At 46.3% G+C, this 24,327-nt stretch overlaps 1 protein-coding gene across 1 annotated transcript in view; it reads right to left on the reverse strand.

Annotated features, from left to right (window-relative positions):
* SLC35F1 (solute carrier family 35 member F1) overlaps positions 1–24,327 on the reverse strand; it is a 563,999-nt gene that overhangs the window by 81,104 nt on the left and 458,568 nt on the right. The window contains exon 3 of the mRNA XM_075340020.1: positions 17,466–17,593. Within this exon, the coding sequence (XP_075196135.1) occupies positions 17,466–17,593 (128 nt within the window). The remainder of the gene's footprint in view (positions 1–17,465; positions 17,594–24,327) is intronic.

The following is a 24,327-nucleotide window of genomic DNA, read 5'->3' on the forward strand; positions in this document are numbered from 1 at the left end:
GTCTCTTTCAGGTTTCTTGTAAGATCGTTGCACTTTTTATTGACCATGATATGCCATATCACTGTATGAATGCAACTCCAGAATCCCATTTATTAAATTCAACTCTTTTCCTATCTTCCAATTATCTTTAGAATTGACTCATTTTTATGTGAATGTGAATAAATATGTTCAAATTTCTATGAGTTCAATACTAGTAATTCCTAAATATAAGGTAAGATTCCATATTGGAAAATATTATAGAAAATGCTAAAGGGCAGTATATACTAGAACTTATCTGCGAGATATGATTTATAGTGCAACAATTGGGCAATATAAAAACAATATTCATTTAAATTAACCTATTATTTTTGCGGCTGTGTTTAAGGCTGGTTTCAGACATCCATGTTTAATCAGGTACAAGCCACACGCATGGGTATGGTCATATGTGTGTCACACGTGTGACATCTGTGTTTGCATATGCGTGACATCAGTGTGACACATACCAGAGAAAACAAGTGTCTTTGAAATAAAAAAAATCTTTCTATATTCACCTGTATCCAGTGCTGCTGTCTTCAGCTCTACTGTCTCCTGCTTCTGACTTCCGTTAATTATTCTCATTGAGTATTCAATGCACCTCGGACCTGGAAGCAGGAGCATCGCTGGTGACGGGTGAGTATCCAGTAAGCAGTGTTTGTGCAGTGACGTCCAGGAGGTCATTCGAGTTCCCAATGAAGTCTGATGACCTCCTGATGACAACCGTGCTACAGCGGGTGTCACGATGGTGACTTCACGGGTTCATCAGAGTTCATTGTGAACTCGGATGACCTCCTGGACATCACTGCACACACACTGCTTGCTGGATACTCACCTGTCACCAGTGATGCTGTCCCTGCGATGCTCCTGCTTCCAGGTCTGAGGTGCAGTGAATATTCAATGAGCATAATTAGCGGGGGTCAGAAGCAAGAGACAGCAAAGCCGAAGAAAACAGCGCTGGATACAGGTAAATATAGAAAATCTTTTTATTTTAAAAACCCGTGTTTTCTCCAGTATGTGTCACATTGATGTCACACAGAGCACATCAGTGTGCAATCCATTTGACACCCGTGATGTCAGAGAAAAAAGCGACATATCTCCGTGTGTACGTGTAGGGTCACACGGTCCGTGTGAAGACATGGACGTGTATGTAACTCCAAAGAATAACATGGGTACATGTGGCATCCGTGTTAAAAACGGATGTAACACATACCTGAAACATGGACGTCTGAAACCGGCCTAACATCCAGTTTTCCCTTCTTTCAGTCAATCTCCAGTAGTGGGATTTAACACACTCCGGCGAGGAACGCATCATTCCCCAATCCCATAAGCGTTCCCGTGATGTGATCGTGGGGTACTAATGGGTTGTCATGACAGACAAGCATCAGCTGATGACCCCTGTTTCTGTCTGGTGATCCTGTGAGCCGATGTTTAAAAATCATGATTTCAGCTATACACAGCAGTGCATCAGCACTGCTGTGTTTAGCATACATGATCAGATGGTTGCAGCTTCAAGTCTCCTAAGGGAACTAATAAAAACAATACAAAAATTGAAAAAATGTTTTTTTAATATTTTAAAAATACAAAAACCACACATTTAAATCAATGTTTTGCCCCATTGAAAATAAAACAATTAAAGAAAATTACACATTTGGTATCGCTGTGGTCAGAAATGACCGATCTATCAAAATATGAAATAAATTTATTCAATCTGTAAACCGCAAGAAAAAAAAATTAAAACTCCAGAATAATGATTTTTTGGCTGCTGCAACATTGCAATAAAATACAATAGGAGGCGATCAAAACATTGCGTCTACCGAAAATGTAAAAATGTCAGCTTAGGGCGCAAAAAATAAGCCGTCACTTAGCAACAGAACTTGAAACATAAAAATATTATGTTCCTAGGAAAATGACGCCAAAAGCGAACTTTTTGTTTTTGTTCCACAAACGTCTGAATTCTTATGCAGCACTCAAATTAAATAAATCTATACATGTTTGGTATCTATATACTCATTCTGATCTGGAGAATCATACTGCCAGGAAATTTTTACCATATGCTGAACAATAGTAAATAAAAAAACAGAAACACAATTGTGGAATTGCACTGAATTAATTAAAATTAATTATTAATTTTAATAATATTAATATTAATTAAAATAATTAATTAAAGTGAAAGAAAAAAATAAACATTGCATTTTTTTTTACAAAAATATTGCCACAAAGTTTTTATTTCCACAAGGGTAAAATGAGAAAAATGAAGATTACAGTTTGTTGTGCAATTTTTCCTAAGTATAATGATATGTGGTCAAAAACTACTGTTTGGGCCAGGGGTGTAAGACACAAGGTCGCACCCTGGCCCGTGCGAGAGGGGGACTTGCAAACTTCAGCAGCTAATTCAGCCTAATGTGTGTCTGGCGACAAACATTCAGTTGAAATATATTGGGGCGTAGGGACCCACCAGGTCCATGCAATACATTTTGTCAGCCAATCAGAGGTCGGCAGGTGACGAAGGTGTAAGGCTGTGTCCGCACTTTGCTTCGTCCTAGTTGCAGTTTTAAACGCATCCTCTGGCAGAAATTTCTTTTGCCCAAGTTGCTTTTGAGCACAGAAACGCGATAAATACGCATGCGTTTTTACCGCGTCTTAGCCGCGTTTTTAGCGCTTTTTACATGCTTTTCCATTGCTTAAAGACAGATGCGTTTTGAACAATAAGACACTGCTAAATGAAGTTTAAACAGTCAAACACTATGAAAAAAGGGAAAAAAAAGGAAAAAAATATAATTAATTAAATCATAACGAAATTAGTTATATTGAGTATAATTATAGCGGTTTTATACTATTTATCGATAAAATAACAATAAATTAATATTTTTCATTAATTTAATTGTCGAACTATGTGTGTGTGTAAAGGGACATATCATTACATTATTTTGATGTCAAACGCATGCGTTTATGCAGTCCAAAACGCATGTTTTCTGCAGCTAAAAAGCATGTTAAACGCTGGAATTTTGATGTTGCTTGATTTTTACAACTTCTCATTGACTTCAATGTTACTAAAACGCGGCCCAAATGGCAAAAACAATTACATGCTGCTTTTTTGAACGCAGAGTTTTTGCCCAAAATTATGCAAATTAAACGCAGAGTTTAGAACTGCAAAGTGCGCACAAGAAATCCCCATTTCCCATAGACTTTGCTTGAAAATCAAAACGCATGCATTTTGGCATGAAAACGCTGCAGTTCAAAACGCTGCAGAAACGCAATTGAAAACGCAAAGTGCGGACACAGCCTAACAGTCACAGGGGCTGCATAGCAGAGATGTCATGCATTGCCCATAGCAGCCACGTCGAAATCAGCTGCTGGCCTCTGCGCCGGAGATAAAACAAGACGCTCCTCTTCATGGGTGAAAAGGAAGAGTTGATTTTTTTTAAACATGTATTAGAGAAGAGCAGGGGAACAGCTAACTTTATTACAGGTTATTATATGACACTATACAAGAATGGGTCCAGGATGGGGGACATTATACTACGTTAGCAGACCATTACTGAAAGGGAACCAGAAAAGACCCAGGATTGGGGACATTATACCAGGAGGAAGGACTATATTGCTGGAAAGGGGACATTTTAGCTGAAAGGGGCCCAAGCTGAGGGACATTATTACAAGAAGGGCAGAGGATGGGGACACTACACCAGGATGGAGGACATTATTACTGTAAGGGGCCAAGGATGGAAAACATTATACTAGGAAGGGACCCACAATGAAATTACTTTGAGAATACTTTTTAATTTTTGGACAACATATATAAATATTTTTATTTGCGGTCCATCTTTCTACATTGAATAGTATTATCGGCTTTACCTTTCTATCATTTAATTATGCTCCCTGTAATTTCAGTTTTGACTTATTAAGCAAGCAAATCTTATAAATAGAACAGCATATGGAAGGCAATAACTATGCAGCAGAAAAAAACAAGCTTATTGGAGCCTTCTTTGTAAGTGAAGCCATTCTTCCAGTACAGTATTTGGAAATTTCTGATTTACCGGTATGTCTTACATGAAGCACTATTAAAGGGTTGACCAAGGAATACTTGACATAAGTTGACATTCAACTATTTCTGGCTTGTTTAAACTGATCAATCTAAGCTGGTTGTAAGCATTCAGTTGAAATAAATCTTTAAAAATTACCAAAGTTACTATAAACTGTGATGTAATTAGCAGGTGATGTAGCAATTCATTTGTATCTCAGAAATGTTCTTAGTGCAGGAGTTTAAAGTAAGTTGTCACAAGACTCAAGCTGCCCAAATTATGGGAGCGCTGCCTGATTGCAACCCAGTAGATTTTTCTCTGAAATGCTCCAGTTCCAAGTTCTCCAGGAAGAGACATGACTAAATATGATAAAATAAAGAGGCCAAGTGAAACTGATGTATATTCTCTTAAACAAATCATATAATAAAATCAGATGAAGTCTTCATAAGATATCCTTTGCCCTGATACTTGGCATCCAGGTCACTTGTCACTTTGAATAGATAATAACAGCAACAAACAACATTCTGTATGGATAGTCATTTGATCTATAATTACAAGGCTGTACAACCAACATTTAGGTCCAGAAATATTGGACTGTGACACAAATGTTGGCATTTTTAGCTGTTTACCAAAACATATACAAGATATAGTTATATAATCAATATGGACTTAAAGAGGACCAACCAGCAGGATTATATAATAAATATATAAAAGATATAAACTAAAGCCAGTGCTATACTGATACTAAGATGCTGATTCTAAACATACCTTTAGTTGTGAGATCGGATGTATACTTTCTGAAATATAGGCAAGTAAAGCTTGTAAAATGCACTGTTACTTGATGATAGGTGCTGCAGAATATCTATAGGTGGGTCGGTTTTGCTAGTTATTCATTCCCCTGTCTGCATGCCTGTCCTTCCTCCCCCTGTCTCTGTTATTACAGGGGCAGGAAGGCCAGGGAGGAAAAAGCACAGGCAGGCAGGCAGGGGAGGGCATAACTAGCAAAACCCGACCCACCTATTAGATATTCCGTTGTACCTCTCATCAAATAACAGTGCATTTTACAAACTTTACTTGCCTATATTTCAGAAAGTATACATCCGATCTCACAACTAAAGGTATGTTTAGAATCAGTATGATAGCAGCAGTATAGCAGTGGCTTTACTTTATGTATAAAAATCCTGGTGGTTAGTTTTCTTTAAAGTCCAGACTCTCAGCTTTAATTTGAGGATGCTTACATCGTAGTTGGGGTAAGGGTTTGGCCAGGGGTGGGATTCAGCCGGTTGTGTCCGGTTCTGGAGAACCAGTTGTTAAAATAGCAGCCGGTTCCCAGAACCGGCAAGAAACAGCTCCAGCAATCCGGTTCCCTGTATTCATTTGTGTTAGTGTCTCTTTAAGACACTAGCACAAATGAATCCCCGCACCTCCGCGCCGCACTGTCGGCTCCCTGACCCGGCGTGCAGCGACGTGCTGACGCTACAGAGGTCACGGCAGTGTGACGAGGTAGATCCTCCTCCTGCCGTCTGTCAGCGTCACTGTGACTGTAGAGAGTCGCGGAGGAGGACGGAAGACAGAGAAGCAGCCGCCGGTGCTTGGAGCAAAGTAAGCGCTTATAGAGCCGAAGATGCAGGGAGAGGGACTGCATAAGATGGCAGCTATATGGGGAGACGAGCTGCATAAAGATGGCAGCTATATGGGGAGACTAGCTGCATAAAGATGGCAGCTATATGGGGAGACTAGCTGCATAAAGATGGTAGCTATATGGGGAGACTAGCTGCATAAAGATGGCAGCTATATGGGGGGACTAGCTGCATAAAGATGGCAGCTATATGGGGAGAGGGGCTGCATAAGAGGGCAGCTATATGGGGAGAGGAGGCCACAAAAGATGGCAGCTATATGGGGAAAGGAGGCCACAAAAGATGGCAGCTATATGGGGAAAGGGGTCGCAAAAGATGGCAGCTATATGGGGAAAGGAGGCCACAAAAGATGGTAGCTATATGGGGAGGAGGCCACAAAAGATGGCAGCTATATGGGGAAAGGAGGCCACAAAAGATGGCAGCTATATGGGGAAAGGAGCCACAAAAGATGGCAGCTATATGGGGAAAGGGGCCGCAAAAGATGGCAGCTATATGGGGAAAGGAGGCCACAAAAGATGGCAGCTATATGGGGAGAGGGGCCGCAAAGATGGCAGCTATATGGGGAGAGGAGCCGCATAAAGATGGGAGCTATATGGGGAGAGGAGACTGCATAGATGGGATTTATATGGGGAGAGGAGGCCACATAAGATGGCAGCTATATGGGGAGAGGGGCCGCAAAAGATGGCAGATATATGGGGAGAGGAGCCGCATAAAGATGGGAGCTATATGGGGAGAGGAGGCTAGATGGGAGCTATATGGGGAGAGGAGGCTGCATAGATGGTAGCTATATGGGAAAAGGAGCACATGGGATAAGATCTGCTGGGAAAAGAAGCCATGATGGGATGGAATTTGTAGGGGGAAAGGAGCCATATGGGATGGGATCTGTAGGGGGAAAGGAGCCACATGGGATTGGTTCTGTAGGGGGAAAGGATACACATGGGATGGGATCTGTAGGGAAAGGGGCCACATGGGATGGGATCTATATGGGGAAGGTCGTCCGTTCCAATTTTAGCAGGGCTCCTTTAGTAATAATTTTTAAAAATTGTAGAAAAAATGTTTAATACAATAAGAGTGACATTGACTGGAACAACTGGTGCTGGACAGGAGAGTGACGGTATAGGAGGGGAAGAAGGGAAAAGAGATAATACTTTAAATTACTTGTATTTTTTGGTTGAGGAAAGTGCGTGAAAATGGGTGTGGCTAACAAAATGGGTGTGGTTACAGAATGGGGGTGGTTTTCAACTGGGTGGAGTTTACAGAGAACCTGAAAATTTGAATCCCACCCCTGGGTTTGGCTATGTGCACACAGTGTATTTTTATGTTTTTAGATGCATTTTTACTGCAGTTTTAACGAAACTACAAGATAATCCTTATGCCAGCAAAGTCAATGACAAACCAGAAGTGTAGTGCACATGCTGAGTTTTGTTTTATTTGCAGATTTGGTGCAGAAGATACTCTGCAGCATGTCAATTCTTTCAGTGTTTTTGCCTGCTTTTTCACCATTGAAAACAATGAAAAAAAGCATTAAAAACGAGGCCACCACCCCAAAAATAGCAAATTTTTGCACTTTTGTTTTTCCTCCCAAGAAATGCAGAAGTAATGCAGAAATTTCTGTAACCAAATTCTCAACATGTGCACAGAGCCTTTAGGAATTACAGCTCTTTAATATGTAGCTGACTATATTTAAGGGGCCAAAGGTAAGTGAATAATTATCTCAAAAGCTCCTTAATGGGCTGCATTGGGCTATTCTCTTGTTAATCCATCATCAATTAAGTAGGTAAAAGGTCTGTAGTTGATTTCAGTTGTGGTACTTGTATTTGGAAGCTGTTGCTGTGAAACTACAATATGTGGTCAAAGGAATTATCATTGGAAGACAAACAGGCCATCAACAGCTGAAAAAAAAGAGAAAAATCCTTCAGAGAATCAATAGTTTAGTACTTTCTACAAAAAAAGAGCACACTGGTGAGCTTGGGAACTCAAAAAGGCCTGGCCATTCACAGAACACAACAGTGGTAGATGATCACAAAATCTTGTTGTTACGTCCCCACCGGAGTCCGCTCCATCGAATTCTGCTTCGATCACCAGGCGACGCCGTGTTCCTGCCATGGATAGTGCTGGTGGTGGGAGAGGAGTCGATGCCAGTGGCGCTGGTGAGCGTAGGCTCTGCTCATCCACTAGGCTGGGTTTCCTTGAGATCTGCAGTACCACTGGCTGACTGTAGGTGGTGTGCGTCTTCCAGTTGAAGTTACCATCATTCAGCTACAACCAATTGGAAGATACTACACCCTTCTTATACCCCATCCTGTCTGCTGGCCACCGCCAGAGATAGTTCTGTATTCCTGGTTCCTGTTCTTTTTGTATAGTAATTCTTGTGCGCTGACCTCTGCTTGTTTTCTGACTACCCTCCTGACTGTCGTTTTTGTACTTTGCTGCCAGTCCTGGATATGACCCCTGATTTGTTTCCCCATTATACATGGTATACAGTATATATAAGATGTTAGAATGGGGGCGAGGATCTAGAAAAAAACTGGTCATCCACAATAAACTGGGTCTGAAAAGGTAAAGTTTGGCACACAGATTCACCCTGAGTTTCATTATCACTACCCCTCAAACCCAACACTATATAGCAGGGGTGCACAAAATCTTTTGGTCCAAGGGCTGCATTGCCATAGTGAACGAATCCCAAGTATCCCAGGGATACTTGTATGAATACATCAGCAAAACCATCATCAATGCATTAATACATCACAAGAATCAAGTTTTCAGTATTTGAGGATTTGAAGAGATTATACTTAGTTTCTGTGCCCAAAAAAAAATAAATGGGAATATACGCTAACATATGTTGAGTTTTTGGAGCAGACCCTCAACAATTCTTCCTTAAAATCTTAAAGGGAACCTGTCATCAGAATTATCGCTATTAAAATAAAAGAATCCCCTTCTGCAGCTCATGGGCTGCATTCTATAAAGGTTCTTGCTACTGGCCCCCCTTTCAGACCTAAATAACTTTATAAAATATTACCTTTTGCTATGGTAATGAGGTTTGCTGGCCCCGTGGGCGGGCTGTATTTTGTCTGTTATCCCCCCTCCTGCCGCTGTTCGCCGTCCCCCAGTGTTCATTTATATAGATGAAGCCGCCGCCCTCATCTTACGCAGTGCTCCGGGAGTCTCGCGCATGCGCAGTGGCACTATCGCGGTACTGAGCACTGTTTCCAAAACGCGAGCGCCGGTGATGTTATTGCGCAGGCGCGAGATTATGGGCAGGTACTTGGATGACGCTGGTGATGACATTCACAGCGCCGTCCATAATCTCTGATGAGTTATGGATTGCTACATGTGTACAGAATCAGAACTACCATGAGCACATGAATCCAACAAAAGAAAGCTGCACCAAGTTTAGGACAGGGATCAATTACTATGTTAAGTCAGCTGCCCATACACTTGTATCGTATAAACCTTCAACCTACAGTATGTTTTTAAAGAAGCCTCACACTAAGATTTTGATTTATTAAATGTGTGAGTATGTGCATGTCATGTTCTGTGAGTTTATTCATATACTCCTGCTGCTCTCTCCGGTGTCTAGCGGGTTCTTCTCTGCTTCTCAGTAATATCACTACAATTGCGATTAGCCTTTTCACTGTATGCTCTCTGCAGGAACTGGAAGTCTCTTTTACAATGAAAGTCTATAGTGCCTCGTTTTATTGCTTTATAGACTTACATTGCAAGGCCTCGGTTCTGTTACGCTCACGGAGAGCGAGCATGGGATTAGCGGACCCACTAGGCCACAGCACACAGAAATCCCAGAGGGGCTTGACTGCAGAATCACACCTGGTTTTTCCCAGAGCCTCTAATGGTGAAGGTGTTGCATTGCAGGTGTGAGACCGGGTGGCACTTGGGAAGACTGATGCTACGATAGCTGGCCCCAGGGGTACAAACACTGACAGTAACAGATGATAGGAAATAGCAGCAACTGTTGTCGTGGTAGCGATGGCTGACGATGATGCTTGCAGCAGTAAATATTATAGATGACAGCCGGCGTAGTTGGTTACAGCAGCAGCAGTGGTATAGTAATTCAAGCAGCAGCGGACTTGATATGCACTGAAACAGAGAGGAATCAGAAGAAGTACACAGCACAAAGGAAGCAGCAGCACAAAGGGCCCTGAACACAAGCAATGTATGGAATTCGTTGCCCAGGCACTTCTCTAAAGGGGAAGATACCTTAAATACCGGCAGTCTCATAGCCAAGCTGAGAGGTCACTTCCAGGTCAGGGTGTACTGTTCTTTAAGAAAAGGAGCGTGTCCACGCACACCCTACAGGCAATTCCATGAGGCCTGTGTGGCGTGCGCAGGCCCTGGGAGACAGCAGAATGCACTGGGGATGGGGCAGTCATCGCAGGGCGGCTAGGAGCGTAAGAGTGCTGGCGTCCCTGCCGGGGGAGAGAGGCAAGACAGCGTGGGGATGCCAATACGGGCGTTACAGTTTCAACTTATGTTTTACACGAATGAGTGCAATCTGATAAAATATCAGATTAAACTCGCTACAGTGTAAAACTATGAGGCAGTGTCCATCCGCTATTTATTTTCTCATGCCATATTGGCATGAGAAAAGAATTGCAGCATGCTGTTTTTAGCAGCGAGTCTCACATCACACACAACCATACAAGTCTATAGGTGCTGGTGAAACATGGCATTGCACACGGATGTTATCAGAGTGCAGTGCAATATATGCACAGACAGACAGCGGAGAAGAGGAAAAGATCACTCTCTCCCTTCTTCACACCTGTGATCTGATCGCAGCAGAGCTTGAGCCGAGAGTTATTAGCATATCGCATTCCATGCTCCTGCATCGGATACAATACGCAGGTGGTACAAAGGCTAAAAGTCATCTCTGGGACACGCATAGCAGCATGTCCTTGATAGTCTCGAGAGGGGTGATGTCACTGAGAAGAGGAGAATGGCGCTGGACACTGGAGAAAGCAGCGGTAGCTGAGTATATTATCACATTCACATTACATCATCACATGCACATACACACATTTAATGAATACAAAATATAATGGGATGCTTCTTTAACAATAGTAAGGTTGTTACCAGAACACATCAGATTTATCTCTACATACTGTCCCCCCAAGCTCCCACTTCTCCATACAGTTCCCCTACTGATCCATACTGTCCCCCTTACGCTCCCACTTATCCATACTATGCCCCCTACGCTCCCACCCTTCCATACTGTCCCTCCTGTGCTCCCGCTTGTCCATACTGCCCCCCTGTGCTCCCACTTATCCATATTGTCCCCTCTATGCTCCTACTTATCCAAACTGTCCTCCACCGTATGCTCCCACTTATCCATAACTGTCCCTCCATTATCCCACTTATCCATCCACTCCCACTTATTCATACTGTCCACCCTATGCTCTAACTTATCTATCTTATCCCCCTATGCTCCCACTTATCCATACTGTCCCCCTATGCTCCCACTTATTCATACTGTCCCCCATGGTCCCACTTATCTGTACTGTCACCCCAAGTTCTTACCTCTCCGTATTGTTCCCCCTTCTTCATACTGTTCCTTCACTTCTAAATACTGTGCCCCCCATTTTTCATATGGTGCACCCACTCCACGCTGCTCTCTCTCCTACTGTCCCATAATGACCACCAACTAAGTCTCTGGCTCCAGTCTCCTGCCTTAGCATTGTGGCACAGTGTGATGTGGTAAGCAGTGACAGCCATTAAGCATCACTGCTATGCATTGCGCTGACGTCAACTCTAGGCACATTGCAGTGATGTTCAATTGCCGCTGGCCAATCAGAGGCCTTTCACTGACAAGCACGGCCTTTGATAGGCCAACGCCCATTAATGTCACAGCTATGTGCTGTATGCTGACATCATCACGCGGCGCATATCAGTGGCAATAGATGTCCCAAAGGCGGTGGCCATATTAATAAAACTAATATGTCTGTGACTTCTAATAAGCCCGTTCTAAAGACCGCAGTTAGTGGTGGCAGGCTCCCTCTATATCTGGAGCCCACCTGGAGATCCCCCACTGTCCTGCCAGGCTAGTCCGACCCTGCATTCACCCAAGTGAAGAACACTCTCCAGTAAGTAAATGTTTCAATATCTAAGTCTACCATAAAGGGAACACTTCATGAGGGTAAATACAGAGGATTCACCACGAGGTGTAAATCAGTAATCAGCCTATGCATTAGACGGCGCTTCACAGTACAGCTGGACAATGACACAAAACATACTGCAAAAGCAACCCAGGAGTTTTTTAAGGCAAAGAAGAGGAATATTCTGCAATGATGCATCCCCATCGAGCATGCATTTCCCATGCATAGGACAAAACTTACGGCAGAAACACCCGCAAACAAACAACAACTAGAGTCACTGTTACATCTGTCATAGGCTACAAACTCAAAAAAGCTACCTCAGACAGTCTTGGTGCAAGCCACTCCATCTGGCAGATTTCAGAGAGATCTCAGCTATCGTTTAATCCCTGTTTAATCCCTGTACAGGGATCTGGTCTTCAAACGGAGTCCAGTGGATTGCTTTGATGAAAGGGCTGCTGTCCGAAAGTACACATCAGAAGCAGGAAGGGTTGCCAAGCAGAGTCAGAGCCAAAAAGTAATGTCAAGGACAAAGTCAGGAGACAGGCAGGTAGTCAAAATGCAAGTCGAAGTCACAACACAGGAAATACAAAACAGACCACAGGAACTAAGTCAGAGAGAGTATGTTAGCAGCAGCTAGAGTCAGTCTGCTGGGGTATATACTGAAGGGAGCTCCACCCATTGCTCCAAGAAGAGACCTAATTACCTACCAACTCTCTGCATCATAACACAAGTAAATAACAAAGGGTAAATAAGTCTCAGCAGTCTCAAACCTACAGACCCACAAATTACCGGTGTCCAGCAGTAACCGTAGTGTTACTGGGGCGGTGCCTGGTGACCAGGGCAGGGATTACAGCAGCATGTTCAGACACTGATTAGACAGTCAGTTGCAGTAACGGCTCAGCAAAGCATCATAAAGGAGGAAACTCTTAGTTTATTCACGTCCAAGGCTTCAAGACTTCAGGCAGTCATTGCCAGCAAAGTATTCTCTACAAAGTATTAAAAGTGATCATTTATGGTAAAGTAAATTTACCCAATTACTTTTGAGCCCCTGAAATGAAGAGACTTTGTAGAAAAATGGTTGCAATTCCTAAAGGTTTCACAGCATAATTTTGTTCAACCCCTTCAATTATAGGCCCTGTCACACACAGAGATAAATCTGAGGCAGATCTGTGGTTGCAGTGAAATTGTGGACCATCAGTGCCAGGTTTGTGGCTGTGTACAAATGGAACAATATGTCCATGATTTCACTGCAACCACAGATCTGCCAAAGATTTATCACTGTGTGTGATGGGGCCTTGAACCTGAAAGTCAATACCTTAATTGAATCTTAGTTGTTTTATTTTAAATAAAAAATTGTTGCATGCAAACCCCAAATCACAAAGACTCGGTCACTGTCCAAATATTTCTAAACCTAGCTGTATATATTCTACCCCTTCCCTTTTCCATGCAACATATCATTCTAGTGTATGTCCATTTTACCAAAAATGTTACCTAAGGAAAAGTTCTTACCTAATACTAATTGTGGTCCCTTCTTATTCAGGACTGCTAGCCCAGTGCTTTTCCCCCTATTTTCAGTTATTCAAATAAAGTTTCTGTAACTGAACTATCATTTTGTCTAATATTACTGGTTACAATTGTGACATAAGCCTTAAATACCAATCCCCAGACACAGCTTAAAGTAATTATAGGCTATGTTACTTTGTAATTGAACTCATGATATCCAAAGTACATTTTTCATAATCTATTTCCCAATTATTAAACTATATTGTCTGCATTAACTATGTAATCATTTAACCATAATGGAATTCAATATACCGTAGTTTATAATATACAATACAAACTACATTAGACATACAAAGATTTAGTTAGCTAAGGCAGTTTACAGTACAGTCTGAATAAGATTGTGCAGATCAATGTAAAGATTTGTCTATATTAATTAAAACACTTTTTTTAAACAAAAAGAATAAAAGTAATTAAATTAAGAACTGTGAAATTTATAAATGTACAGATCTTGAAGAAAAACTATCCCTCAATATATTCACAGTATATTTAAAGAGGTTGGCCACTACTTTAATATAGGTGGCTTATCGATGTCTGATTGACTGGGGTCCAACACCTATCACCCTTGCCATTCAGCTGCTTCTGGTGCTAGCGGCGACAGCTGGAAAAGCTCAGTTCTAGACCTGCCCCACCTTTTGATATTGGCCGCAACTGAGAACCACACATCCGCCTCCTATTCAAATCAATTAGAGGTGGATGTGCAGTACCCAGCCGCATCCACTATCAGAAAATAGGGCAGCTCCGAAATGGAGTATTTCCGGCCAACCACCGCCGCCGGCACCGAGGGCACTTGAAAGGCAGGGTGTTACCTCACCGCCGGAGTCTGCTCCAGCGACTTCTGTTCCAATCGCCAGGCGACGCCGTGTTCCTGCCGTGGATGGTGCTGGTGATGGGAGAGGAGTCGCTGCCAGCGGCATCGGTGGGCGCAGGCTCCGATCATCCACTGAGCTGGGTTATCTTGGGATCTGCAGTACCGCTGGCTAACTGTGGGTGTCGTGTGTCTTCCAGCTGAAGTTGCCAGCGTTCAGCTACAGCCAATGCGAAGACACCACACCCTTTTTATTCCCCCTCCTGTCACATGACCACTGCCAGAGGTAGTTCTGATTTCCTGGCTCCTGGTCCGCCCTATTCTGTTTTGTGATTCCTGTGTGCTGACTTCTGAGTGTTTTCTGACTACCCTTCTGCCTGCTGTTTTTGTACCTCGCTGCCCGATCCGGATTTGACCTCTGCTCCGTTTTCTGATTACTGGTTTGACCCTGCCTGACGACTACTCTCATCAGACTGCAGCCTTCCACAGGTAGTGATCTCCAGGGACCTGTGTAATTCCAAATCCCTGTATGGGGGTTAAAGGGTTTCAGGGTTCTGGGGGTCCTGCTTGGTGAGTGGCTTTCCTCTAGTCTGTCCATTACATTCCCCCTGAGTCTGTTGATCCAGGCAGGCGTTACACAGGGGTGCTGGGTGTTGGACCCAGCCAATCAGACATTGATGACCTATCCTAAGGATAAGCCATCAAATTTAAAGTATTGGACTACCTCTGTAATGCTCACTTTAGTCTTACACTGGCACCGGAGAGGATTTTTCCTCCCCCTTTAATAGGTAAGACAGCAAGAACCTATAGATGTCATTAGTATGTACTACCACCCTTCACAGCAGTTAAAGTCACAATTGTAGATGTGCACAATAATCGTTAAGCCACTGCTTTGCAAATGGCTTGCTCTAAAAAAATTTTATAATGTCTAAAATACCACCCAAATATTGGGCTGCTGCTAAATATCGCTAAGGCCTCTTTCACACATCCGTCAAAACCACACACATTTTGCACGGACGTGTAAAAGGTGCGTATTGCCCTCCATGTGCCGTGATTCTGGCACATGTGTGTTCTCCATGTGCTATCCGTGATAACACGTGGAGAACAGGAACTTTTTGCTCACCTGTCCCTGGCGTTGCTGTCCGTGGTGCTGATCTACAGTCTCCGGCACTGCCGACTCCCTGCTGCTGCTGCTTCTGGTCCTCGCTGCAGTGAATATGCGATGAGCATAATGAGCGGGGGTCAACAGCAAGTGACAGCAGCGGCATAGAGAGCAGTGCTGGGGAACGAGAGTATAGAAATTCATTTTATTTCACAGACACGTGTGTTTTCTCCAGTACGTGTCACACTGATGTCACACGGAGCACATCTGTGCGGTCCGTGTGACACCCGTGCTGTCAGAGAAAAACGGACATGTCTAATGTGTGGAGCACACGGACACACGTATGCTCCACATGGACACAAGGTGCATGGCAAAACATGCACGTGTACGCAAACCCATTGATTTTAATGGGTCTACATGTGCCTGTGTCTCCGGTACATGTGGAAACGAACATCACACGTACCGGAGACATGCAGTGCCATATTTTCCCTAGTACATTTTTGGCTTTTTCAGTGTGCAACTGTTTGCATTTATAGTTACTATGTTTTTTCAGTTAGCACCTGTTCACATTTGTTGGATTTGCAGGTCAGTTTTTTGATATTTCTAGTGAGTCACTTTCTGTCTGAGCACTCCGCCCTAAGACCTGGCTGTTCATAACCATTATAGCAGGAGCCTAGCTGCCCATACATGGAGGTTTGCAGTCCAAATAGTGGCATTTTTCCCAGATATGGATGTTTTTAACCTAGATAGTGGCATTTAAGTTAGGTTCCCGGAATACAGAGATATACCTTGTCGTTTGGTTGTCCGGGCTTACATGCATTGGCCAATACATAAACTAAATATCTCTCTTTTGCAGTAATGCAGTGCCATATTTTCCCTAGTACATTTTTGGCTTTTTCAGTGTGCAACTGTTTGCATTCATAACAACCACTGTAATGGCGTAAATACGGCTGCAGCAGCACCCATGTGGAGATGCAGTTCAAATTTGGAGAGAAAAGGTTAATAGACCGCACTGCTGTAGAAAAGAGGATCCATGTAGAAGGAATGATTTTATTTGTCTACGCATTTCAAAGCCTCATGGCTTCTTCCTCAGGACAAATCATATACCATACATTTAAATCATATATGATTTGTGCTGAGGAAGAAGCCATAAGGCTTTGAAACAAGTAGACATATAAAATCGTTCCTTCTACATGGATCCTCTTATCTACGGCAGCGCGGTCTGTTAACCCCATCTCTCAAAATTTGAACTGTATGCTAAGACTAAGGAGTGCTTTACACGCTGCGACATCGCTAGCATTTACTAGCGATGTCGAGCGCGATTGCACCCGCCCCCGTCGCACGGCCGATATGTGATAATCGCTGCCGTAGCGAACGTTATCAATACGGCAGCGTCACATGCACATACCTGCTGTCCGACGTTGCTGTGACCAGCAAACCGCCTCCTTTCTAAGGGGGTGGTTCATTCAGCGTCACAGCAACGTCACAGCACCATCACTGAACCGCCACCCAATAGAAAAGGAGGGGGGAGATGAGCGGCCAGAACATGCCGCCCACCTGCTTCCTTCCTCCTTTTCCGGTGGACGCAGGTAAGGAGATGTTTGTCGTTCCAGCGGCATCACACATAGCGATATGTGCTGCCGCAGGAATGACAAACAACATCGTTACTGCAGCAGCACCGATAAATGGGAATAGGGGGGCATGTCACCGATGAGCGATTTCGAATGTTTTGCGACGATTCAAAATCGCTCACAGGTGTCACACACAACGACATCGCTACAGCGGCCGGATGTGTGTCACAAATTCCGTGACCCCAACGAGATTGCGTTAGCGATCTCGTAGCGTGTAAAGCCACCCTAAGACATTATTGATAAATCTAACTGTCATTTCATTATTTTATGGTTTTTAATCAAATGCACACGCAATTTCCATATACCTTCTGTTTTTTTCTATTTACTGTCCTAAAAATTTCTAAAATCTAAACTAGTTGACTATTTCACCCCTCATGTGTCCTGTTATACAAATTGAGTATTCCTTTTTTCAAACAACTAAAGTTACCTCTTTAGAACTGTTTTACATATACAAAAAATGCTTTTTTTATTTACTTCTCTTCCACAATAATTACTAATTCCTATCCTTGATGCAAATGAACACAAATTACCAATGCATAAATTAAAACAATTTAGAAAAAGGCAACACAAATGCCAAATGACTTACCTGTATGCTAATAAATGTCGTATACTGATGTGCTTTTACCACTAAATATGTGGCTTCTATGTCTATTATGCCCAAGAACATATACTTCCACCATCTTCTTTTCAAAATTGCCAATAAGTTTTCTTCCCCTAAAATTGAACACAAAAATACAAATCATTTAATAAAGTTTACAATTCACACTGTGGATTATTTACTTTGATACATGATAAAGCATTGATTTTCGTGAACTAATCATTATTTTTATTTTTCTGATACTTAGCAGATGATATTTGTAAATTGTTTTCTAAACCAATTAATTGAAAAATCTAATAAAAAAAAATCACTGTTATCTTCAATAATTTGTTAACCAATTTAATGTCAATCTTGATGTGTAAATGTGACGCCCTGGCCTATCAGGTCGTCACAGGGTATTGCACAATTTTCCTTTCCGTGCAGTATCCATCTCCTCCTTGGTTCCAAGTGCCACCCAATGGTATTGCAAACACCAGCATGCAAATCCCAGTCACACAAACCAGTGGGTGGGTCCAGGAGAGAAGGGGCCGCCCACCTTAGAGTCAGGCAGACTGGGGGGGAGGTGACTGGGTGACAACTGGCAGGGGGCAAGGAGAGCAGTGGCTCTCAAGTGGCTCTCAGGGGGACAGCAGGCTGGGGAGTTGGAGCTCCCAGTACAGCGAGGCAGCAGCCCCCAGAGTGTGAGGGGCTGAGTAGTAGAATCTCCTGGAGGGTTGGACTAGACTGGAACACACCAAGCAACATCATTGGGAACGGTCACCTGGACGTGCTCCCCTCAGCGGCAGCGGTACTCCAGGACGTTTGGTTTAATTACAGTCTGTGTGTTTACTGACCTTCCAAAACAGCACAGCCTCATCCAGCACCACGACTACCAGCTGTGAGGTCCTTGCTCCCTGTCTACCAAACCTACATCCCATGGCTCCCCCTCCCATCACCGAGTCCCGGGGCATTTCCCCTACCCGTGGAGGGGTTAAACACCTAGCTGCCCACTCCATCACCCCTGGGTACTCCCAACTGCAGCGGTGGTACTCCACCTTACCACACACCATGGGTGGCGTCACAAACTTTAATCATACAGCCTCATGTAAATACCCCCCTTTTATGTTGAGCGGCCGCACGACCCCGACCCCCGGGTCCGGAGACCCCTCGAGCCACCGCGGATCCAGATCCGAGCAGCCCGGCTGCTGACACGGGGGCGGCACATAATATTTACAGTATATATCATACTGGAACAGATATAACTATATAAATATTTGTGGAACACTGGTTGGTATATAGGTACGCATTCACACTGTGGCCATTAGCAGAAAAAAAAACTAGCCTAAAAACAAATAAGCATATACCCTTAAATAAGTTAATAAATAGTAAGGCCCTGTGCCCATGCTGCGTATTTAGATGCGGATTTTGATCAGATTTTCAGAAATATGTGTCGCGGGCGGAGGAGGGGACGCCGCGCTCTCCCACTGCTGCTCGGGTCCGGCTGCCGCGGCTGCTGCGGCCTGCTGCTGCTCGGTGGCTCGAGCGATGGGCCGGATCCCGGGGACTCTAGCGGCGCTCCTCGCCCGTGAGTGAAAGGGGTGTTTTGGGTATAGGGATTGGTTATTGTCCGTGACGCCACCCACGGTTGTGGTGATTTGTTAGCACCACCGCTGCTCTGTCTGGGGATCCCGGGAAGGATGGAATGGAGCAGCCAGCTGTTGTGTTGCCCCTCCGTGGGTAGGGGTTGGTGATCCCGGGGCCCAGTGATGAGTTGGGAGATGCAGGGCTTGGTGGGCGCAGGGACGCGGGGGCAGCGCTGTGCCTTGCGGCACTGTGGTACTCACTCAGCCTGAGACGTTGACACAGTTTTTCGGTAAACCACACGGCTGGAAAGACGGTTCCCACGGACGGCTGCACTTGCTCTCCCAGTAGGTGACGGTGATGTCCCTTTGTCCTGCACCTAATGTTTCTTTGTTGGTAGCGATGGGTTCCCACTGGTAACCCGCTCCCCGGCTTGGATATGGGCCGGAGGAGCCCTACTTTGCCCGCAGGCGCTGGCCCTGAGAGACTGGTGCCCTGGCGGTGGCGGTGTCTCTCCGTTACGGTCGGACTGTTGCCTTCAATCGTGACTTGGTTGTTTGGAGACAGACGTCCCCCTTCACTGACGGATTTGGCAAATTATGGCGACTCCTAGCCTTGCCGGGGTCCGAGAGGCCCCTGCCCTGGTGCTGACTGTTCTTCGTATACTGCTCCAGACCGCCGGGCCACTACCCGTCCGCGGTCCTTCCAGCAACCTCCGAGCAGTCCCCCTCCAGACGGTCACCGCCGTTGCTGACCTTGCTGACTCTGTTCTGCACACAGCTGGACTAACTTCAGGCTTTTCTACTCTCACTTTTACTCTTTTCTTCTTTGCTCCACTACTACTTCACTTTCACTTCACTTAGCTCCTATACCACTCCACTGTTTACTCCTTCACTTCCCTAACTGTTCTCAAGCTCTTCCCTGAGCTGACTGCCTGGTTCCTCCCGCCTCCAGGGCTGTGTACTCCTCGGTGGGCGGAGCCAACCGCCTGGCCCACCCCCTGGTGTGAACATCAGCCCCTGGAGGAAGGCAACAAGGATTTTGGTAGCCTTGGTGTTCCTAACTGGGAAGTAGGGTGTGGTGGTGTGATGACCTGTGACCCCTGGCTTGCCCAGGGCGTCACATTCCCCCTTAGCAAAATGCAGACCGTCCGCGGGCTGCCCGTCCAACACCGGTTTTATTTTCTGTAAATATATAAAAGTAAAACGGTAACATATATACATTTTTATTACTTCTTCCCATAACGGGAGGCACTTTTACTTAAACGTTGCAAACGGTTTACGGCTACGGTTTCCGCTGTCTCCCACCCAAGCAACCTGGCCCTGATGCTGCCCCTAAAACCCAGGCAGCACCCCTTGACCCAAGTCCAGCACAAAGACACCCAAGTGGGATCTGTCCTTCCCCTCCAGAGGGTAGCCACCGGTTCCTGTGGTGGCTGGGCCCCAGCCTGCTCTGCTGAGGGCCCTCCCTCCAACCTGCCTCTCCGGAGGCGGCAATGCGGAAACGGTAAACAACTTATTTACAAGCCACTAACGTTTGTGGTTGCCCTGCAAGTTCACGGGCTTGTCCATGGAAAGTTCTCCATGCAAACTTTTAAACGGTCCCCACGGGGACAACGGTGCCGGCAACGGCCGGTTTCCTCACAATCACGGTCAGACAATCAGGTTACTTCTTCGGTTATCATTTGCATTTTTAAACTTTTTCAAACTTTTCAAACATACACACACAGTGGTGGTCCCAACGGGGACTGCTGCAGCGGGCATCCGCTGCCCTACTCCGGACTTTCAGCTTCCTCAGAGGGAGGGGGTTCAGGACTCACTCTGCTCTCCTGGCTGCCCCGTAGGTTGGCATCTAGGGCGAACCACCCCCTCTCCCCACAGTGCCGGGTATACTGCACTATGTCCCCCGGCATCAGGTTATGGCCGGGGTGCTCTTCGGGCAGGTGGGCATTCACATCCCGCCGTGCTACAAACACTTCGGCCTCCAGGCCCGGTTCATATATAAACCCGTAGCCCCGGCGGACATCAAACCGCCGCACCTGTCCTTCGTACAGCAGGCCCCGGACACGGAATGTTGCTTGCCGGAGGTTTTCCTTTTCCCTAATTGCTCAGGCCACCAGCTCCGCCTTTTTCCTCTCTCTCTCTCTCTCTCTCTCCAGGCCCAGCGGTACCGGCTCCCTGTCCCAATACGGTGCTGCTGCGAGCTCCGGCGCACGGGTCGGGCCCCGCGGGACATCCTGGACGTTGCCCACTGTCAGGGCTCTGGGCGGCAGGTCCCGCGGTGTCTTGACCTTGGGAGCCGCCTTGCAGCGACAACCCGGCGCCACCTCAGCCGACATGTGGGGGATGGGCACAGGGGCTTTCCGCGGCTTGGCCTTCGGCTCAGAACGGGTCATCAGCTCCGGCTCGGGGAAGTTCTCAGGGGCTGCCTCCGGTGCAGACTTCGGGGCCTTCCACGGCAACACCTCCGGCTTGCTACGGGCTCTGGCTACAGGTCGGCCCGCCGGGGCGGGCATGCTGGGTATCGCTACCGGTTGCGGTGGCAGCGGGCCTAATGGCGGGGTCACGGCCCCCGAGACGGGTGGCGAGGAAGGTAGCGGGGAGAGAGGGCTTGGACCGGGTCCCTCAGCCGCAGCGACCGGTCCCTCGGGGACATAGGGGCGTGGGTCACTCACCCTCCCTTCCTCCGCTTCCTCCTCGCGTCTCCGCACGGTGGCTATAACGTCCGCCATGTCGGTCTCCCACTCCTCCATGAGGAGCTGCATCTTGACCTGCAGCCTTAGGTGGAGCTGCGCGGTACGGATTTCCACCCACGCTGCGGTTCCCGGCGCGGGGGCCACGGTGTTTCGGGACGGCATCCACATAGTGACTTCTTCCAGGAACAGGGTGACTGCAGAGTCCTGGCGTCCCTGCTTTTATAGCTGCTCTCACATGCAGCCAGCCGCCATCGCGTCCCCCTTAGCTTCTTTCCGGTCACTCCTCTATTGGGGCGGAGTTTTGGCCTTCGCGCCTCTGCTACTCGAGAAGACGCTTGAGCGGGAACTTTTCACGCCAAAGATGGCGACTTCCGAAATTTTTCAGCCGGATACCTCCGGCGGTTACAAGGCGCACCTCTACCCAACGGCAGAGCGGTAAGATCCTGTTCGTGACGCCAAGTTGTCGCGGGCGGAGGAGGGGACGCCGCGCTCTCCCACTGCTGCTCGGGTCCGGCTGCCGCGGCTGCTGCGGCCTGCTGCTGCTCGGTGGCTCGAGCGATGGGCCGGATCCCGGGGACTCTAGCAGCGCTCCTCGCCCGTGAGTGAAAGGGGTGTTTTGGGTATAGGGATTGGTTATTGTCCGTGACGCCACCCACGGTTGTGGTGATTTGTTAGCACCACCGCTGCTCTGTCTGGGGATCCCGGGAAGGATGGTATGGAGCAGCCAGCTGTTGTGTTGCCCCTCCGTGGGTAGGGGTTGGTGATCCCGGGGCCCAGTGATGAGTTGGGAGATGCAGGGCTTGGTGGGCGCAGGGACGCGGGGGCAGCGCTGTGCCTTGTGGCACTGTGGTACTCACTCAGCCTGAGACGTTTACACAGTTTTTCGGTAAACCACACGGCTGGAAAGACGGTTCCCACAGACGGCTGCACTTGCTCTCCCAGTAGGTGACGGTGATGTCCCTTTGTCCTGCACCTAATGTTTCTTTGTTGGTAGCGATGGGTTCCCACCGGTAACCCGCTCCCCGGCTTGGATATGGGCCGGAGGAGCCCTACTTTGCCCGCAGGCGCTGGCCCTGAGAGACTGGTGCCCTGGCGGTGGCGGTGTCTCTCCATTACGGTCGGACTGTTACCTTCAATCGGGACTTGGTTGTTTGGAGACAGACGTCCCCTTCACTGACGGATTTGGCAAATTATGGCGACTCCTAGCCTTGCCGGGGTCCGAGAGGCCCCTGCCCTGGTGCTGACTGTTCTTTGCATACTGCTCCAGACCGCTGGGCCACTAACCGTCCGCGGTCCTTCCAGCAACCTCCGAGCAGTCCCCCTCCAGACGGCCACCGCAGTTGCTGACCTTGCTGACTCTGTCCTGCACACAGCTGGACTAACTTCAGGCTTTTCTACTCTCACTTTTACTCTTTTCTTCTTTGCTCCACTACTACTTCACTTTCACTTCACTTAGCTCCTCTACCACTCCACTGTTTACTCCTTCACTTCCCTAACTGTTCTCAAGCTCTTCCCTGAGCTGACTGCCTGGTTCCTCCCGCCTCCAGGGCTGTGTACTCCTCGGTGGGCGGAGCCAACCGCCTGGCCCACCCCCTGGTGTGAACATCAGCCCCTGGAGGAAGGCAACAAGGATTTTGGTAGCCTTGGTGTTCCTAACTGGGATGTAGGGTGTGGTGGTGTGATGACCTGTGACCCCTGGCTTGCCCAGGGCGTCACATATGCAGCAACAGCTGCATGTCCATTGTGAAGCTAGCAAAGTCTATGAGAATTCTGAAGTGCTGTGCCCACGTTGAGTATTTTTCCCTTGCGTATTTGGTGCCTTTTTTCTGCACCAAATCTGCACCAAATACGCAAGGGAAAAATAAGCAACGTGGGCACAGCACTTCTGAATTCTCATAGACATTGCTGGCTTCACAATGGACATGCAGATTTTCCAACAGATTTCTGAAAATATGCATCAAAACTACACAGCGTGGGCACTGGGCCTTATACTACATGTAAATAACATAGGGTATATAGATGACATTATTTTCATTAAAAGAGCGTAAAAGCCATCCCACTGCGATAAGGTGTACCTAATCAGGATAGTCCCAGTTCTATTATTTCACCTCACTTTCCAAAGGCAGGTGCTTAAACAGTCAGGGCTGGCTCCTGGTCTTCCCCATCTATTCTGAGGCCTGTTGTCATGCACCGAGGTGAACTGCTAGAAATAGCACCATCCTGATTAGGTACACCTTGTCATGGTGGGATAGCTTTTATGCTCTTTTGATCAAGTAATCTTAATTTACATGTTCTAATAATATTCATTTATTTACTGCAGGGGTTTTGCTTATTTGTTTTTTATCTTACTTCTGATCAAAATTCTGTTTCCATGGTTGAAGCCTCACTTAGTCATTTGTAGGACAGGTTCAGATGCCCAAATTTAGTTTTATAGTCCTGAACTTTGTGATTTACATTGCTTCTGGTGGATTTTTGTCCTTTCTACCCTGATAATTCAGGATCACTGGGTGAATAGGGAGCTATTTATAGTGGATGCTGAAGCAGTAGCAAATGAGATGAGGCATTTTACTCTAAATTGATAGACATTTTTGAAGT

The sequence above is a fragment of the Anomaloglossus baeobatrachus genome, chromosome 3, assembly GCF_048569485.1.
Source record: "Anomaloglossus baeobatrachus isolate aAnoBae1 chromosome 3, aAnoBae1.hap1, whole genome shotgun sequence".
NCBI classification, from domain to species: Eukaryota; Metazoa; Chordata; class Amphibia; order Anura; family Aromobatidae; genus Anomaloglossus; species Anomaloglossus baeobatrachus.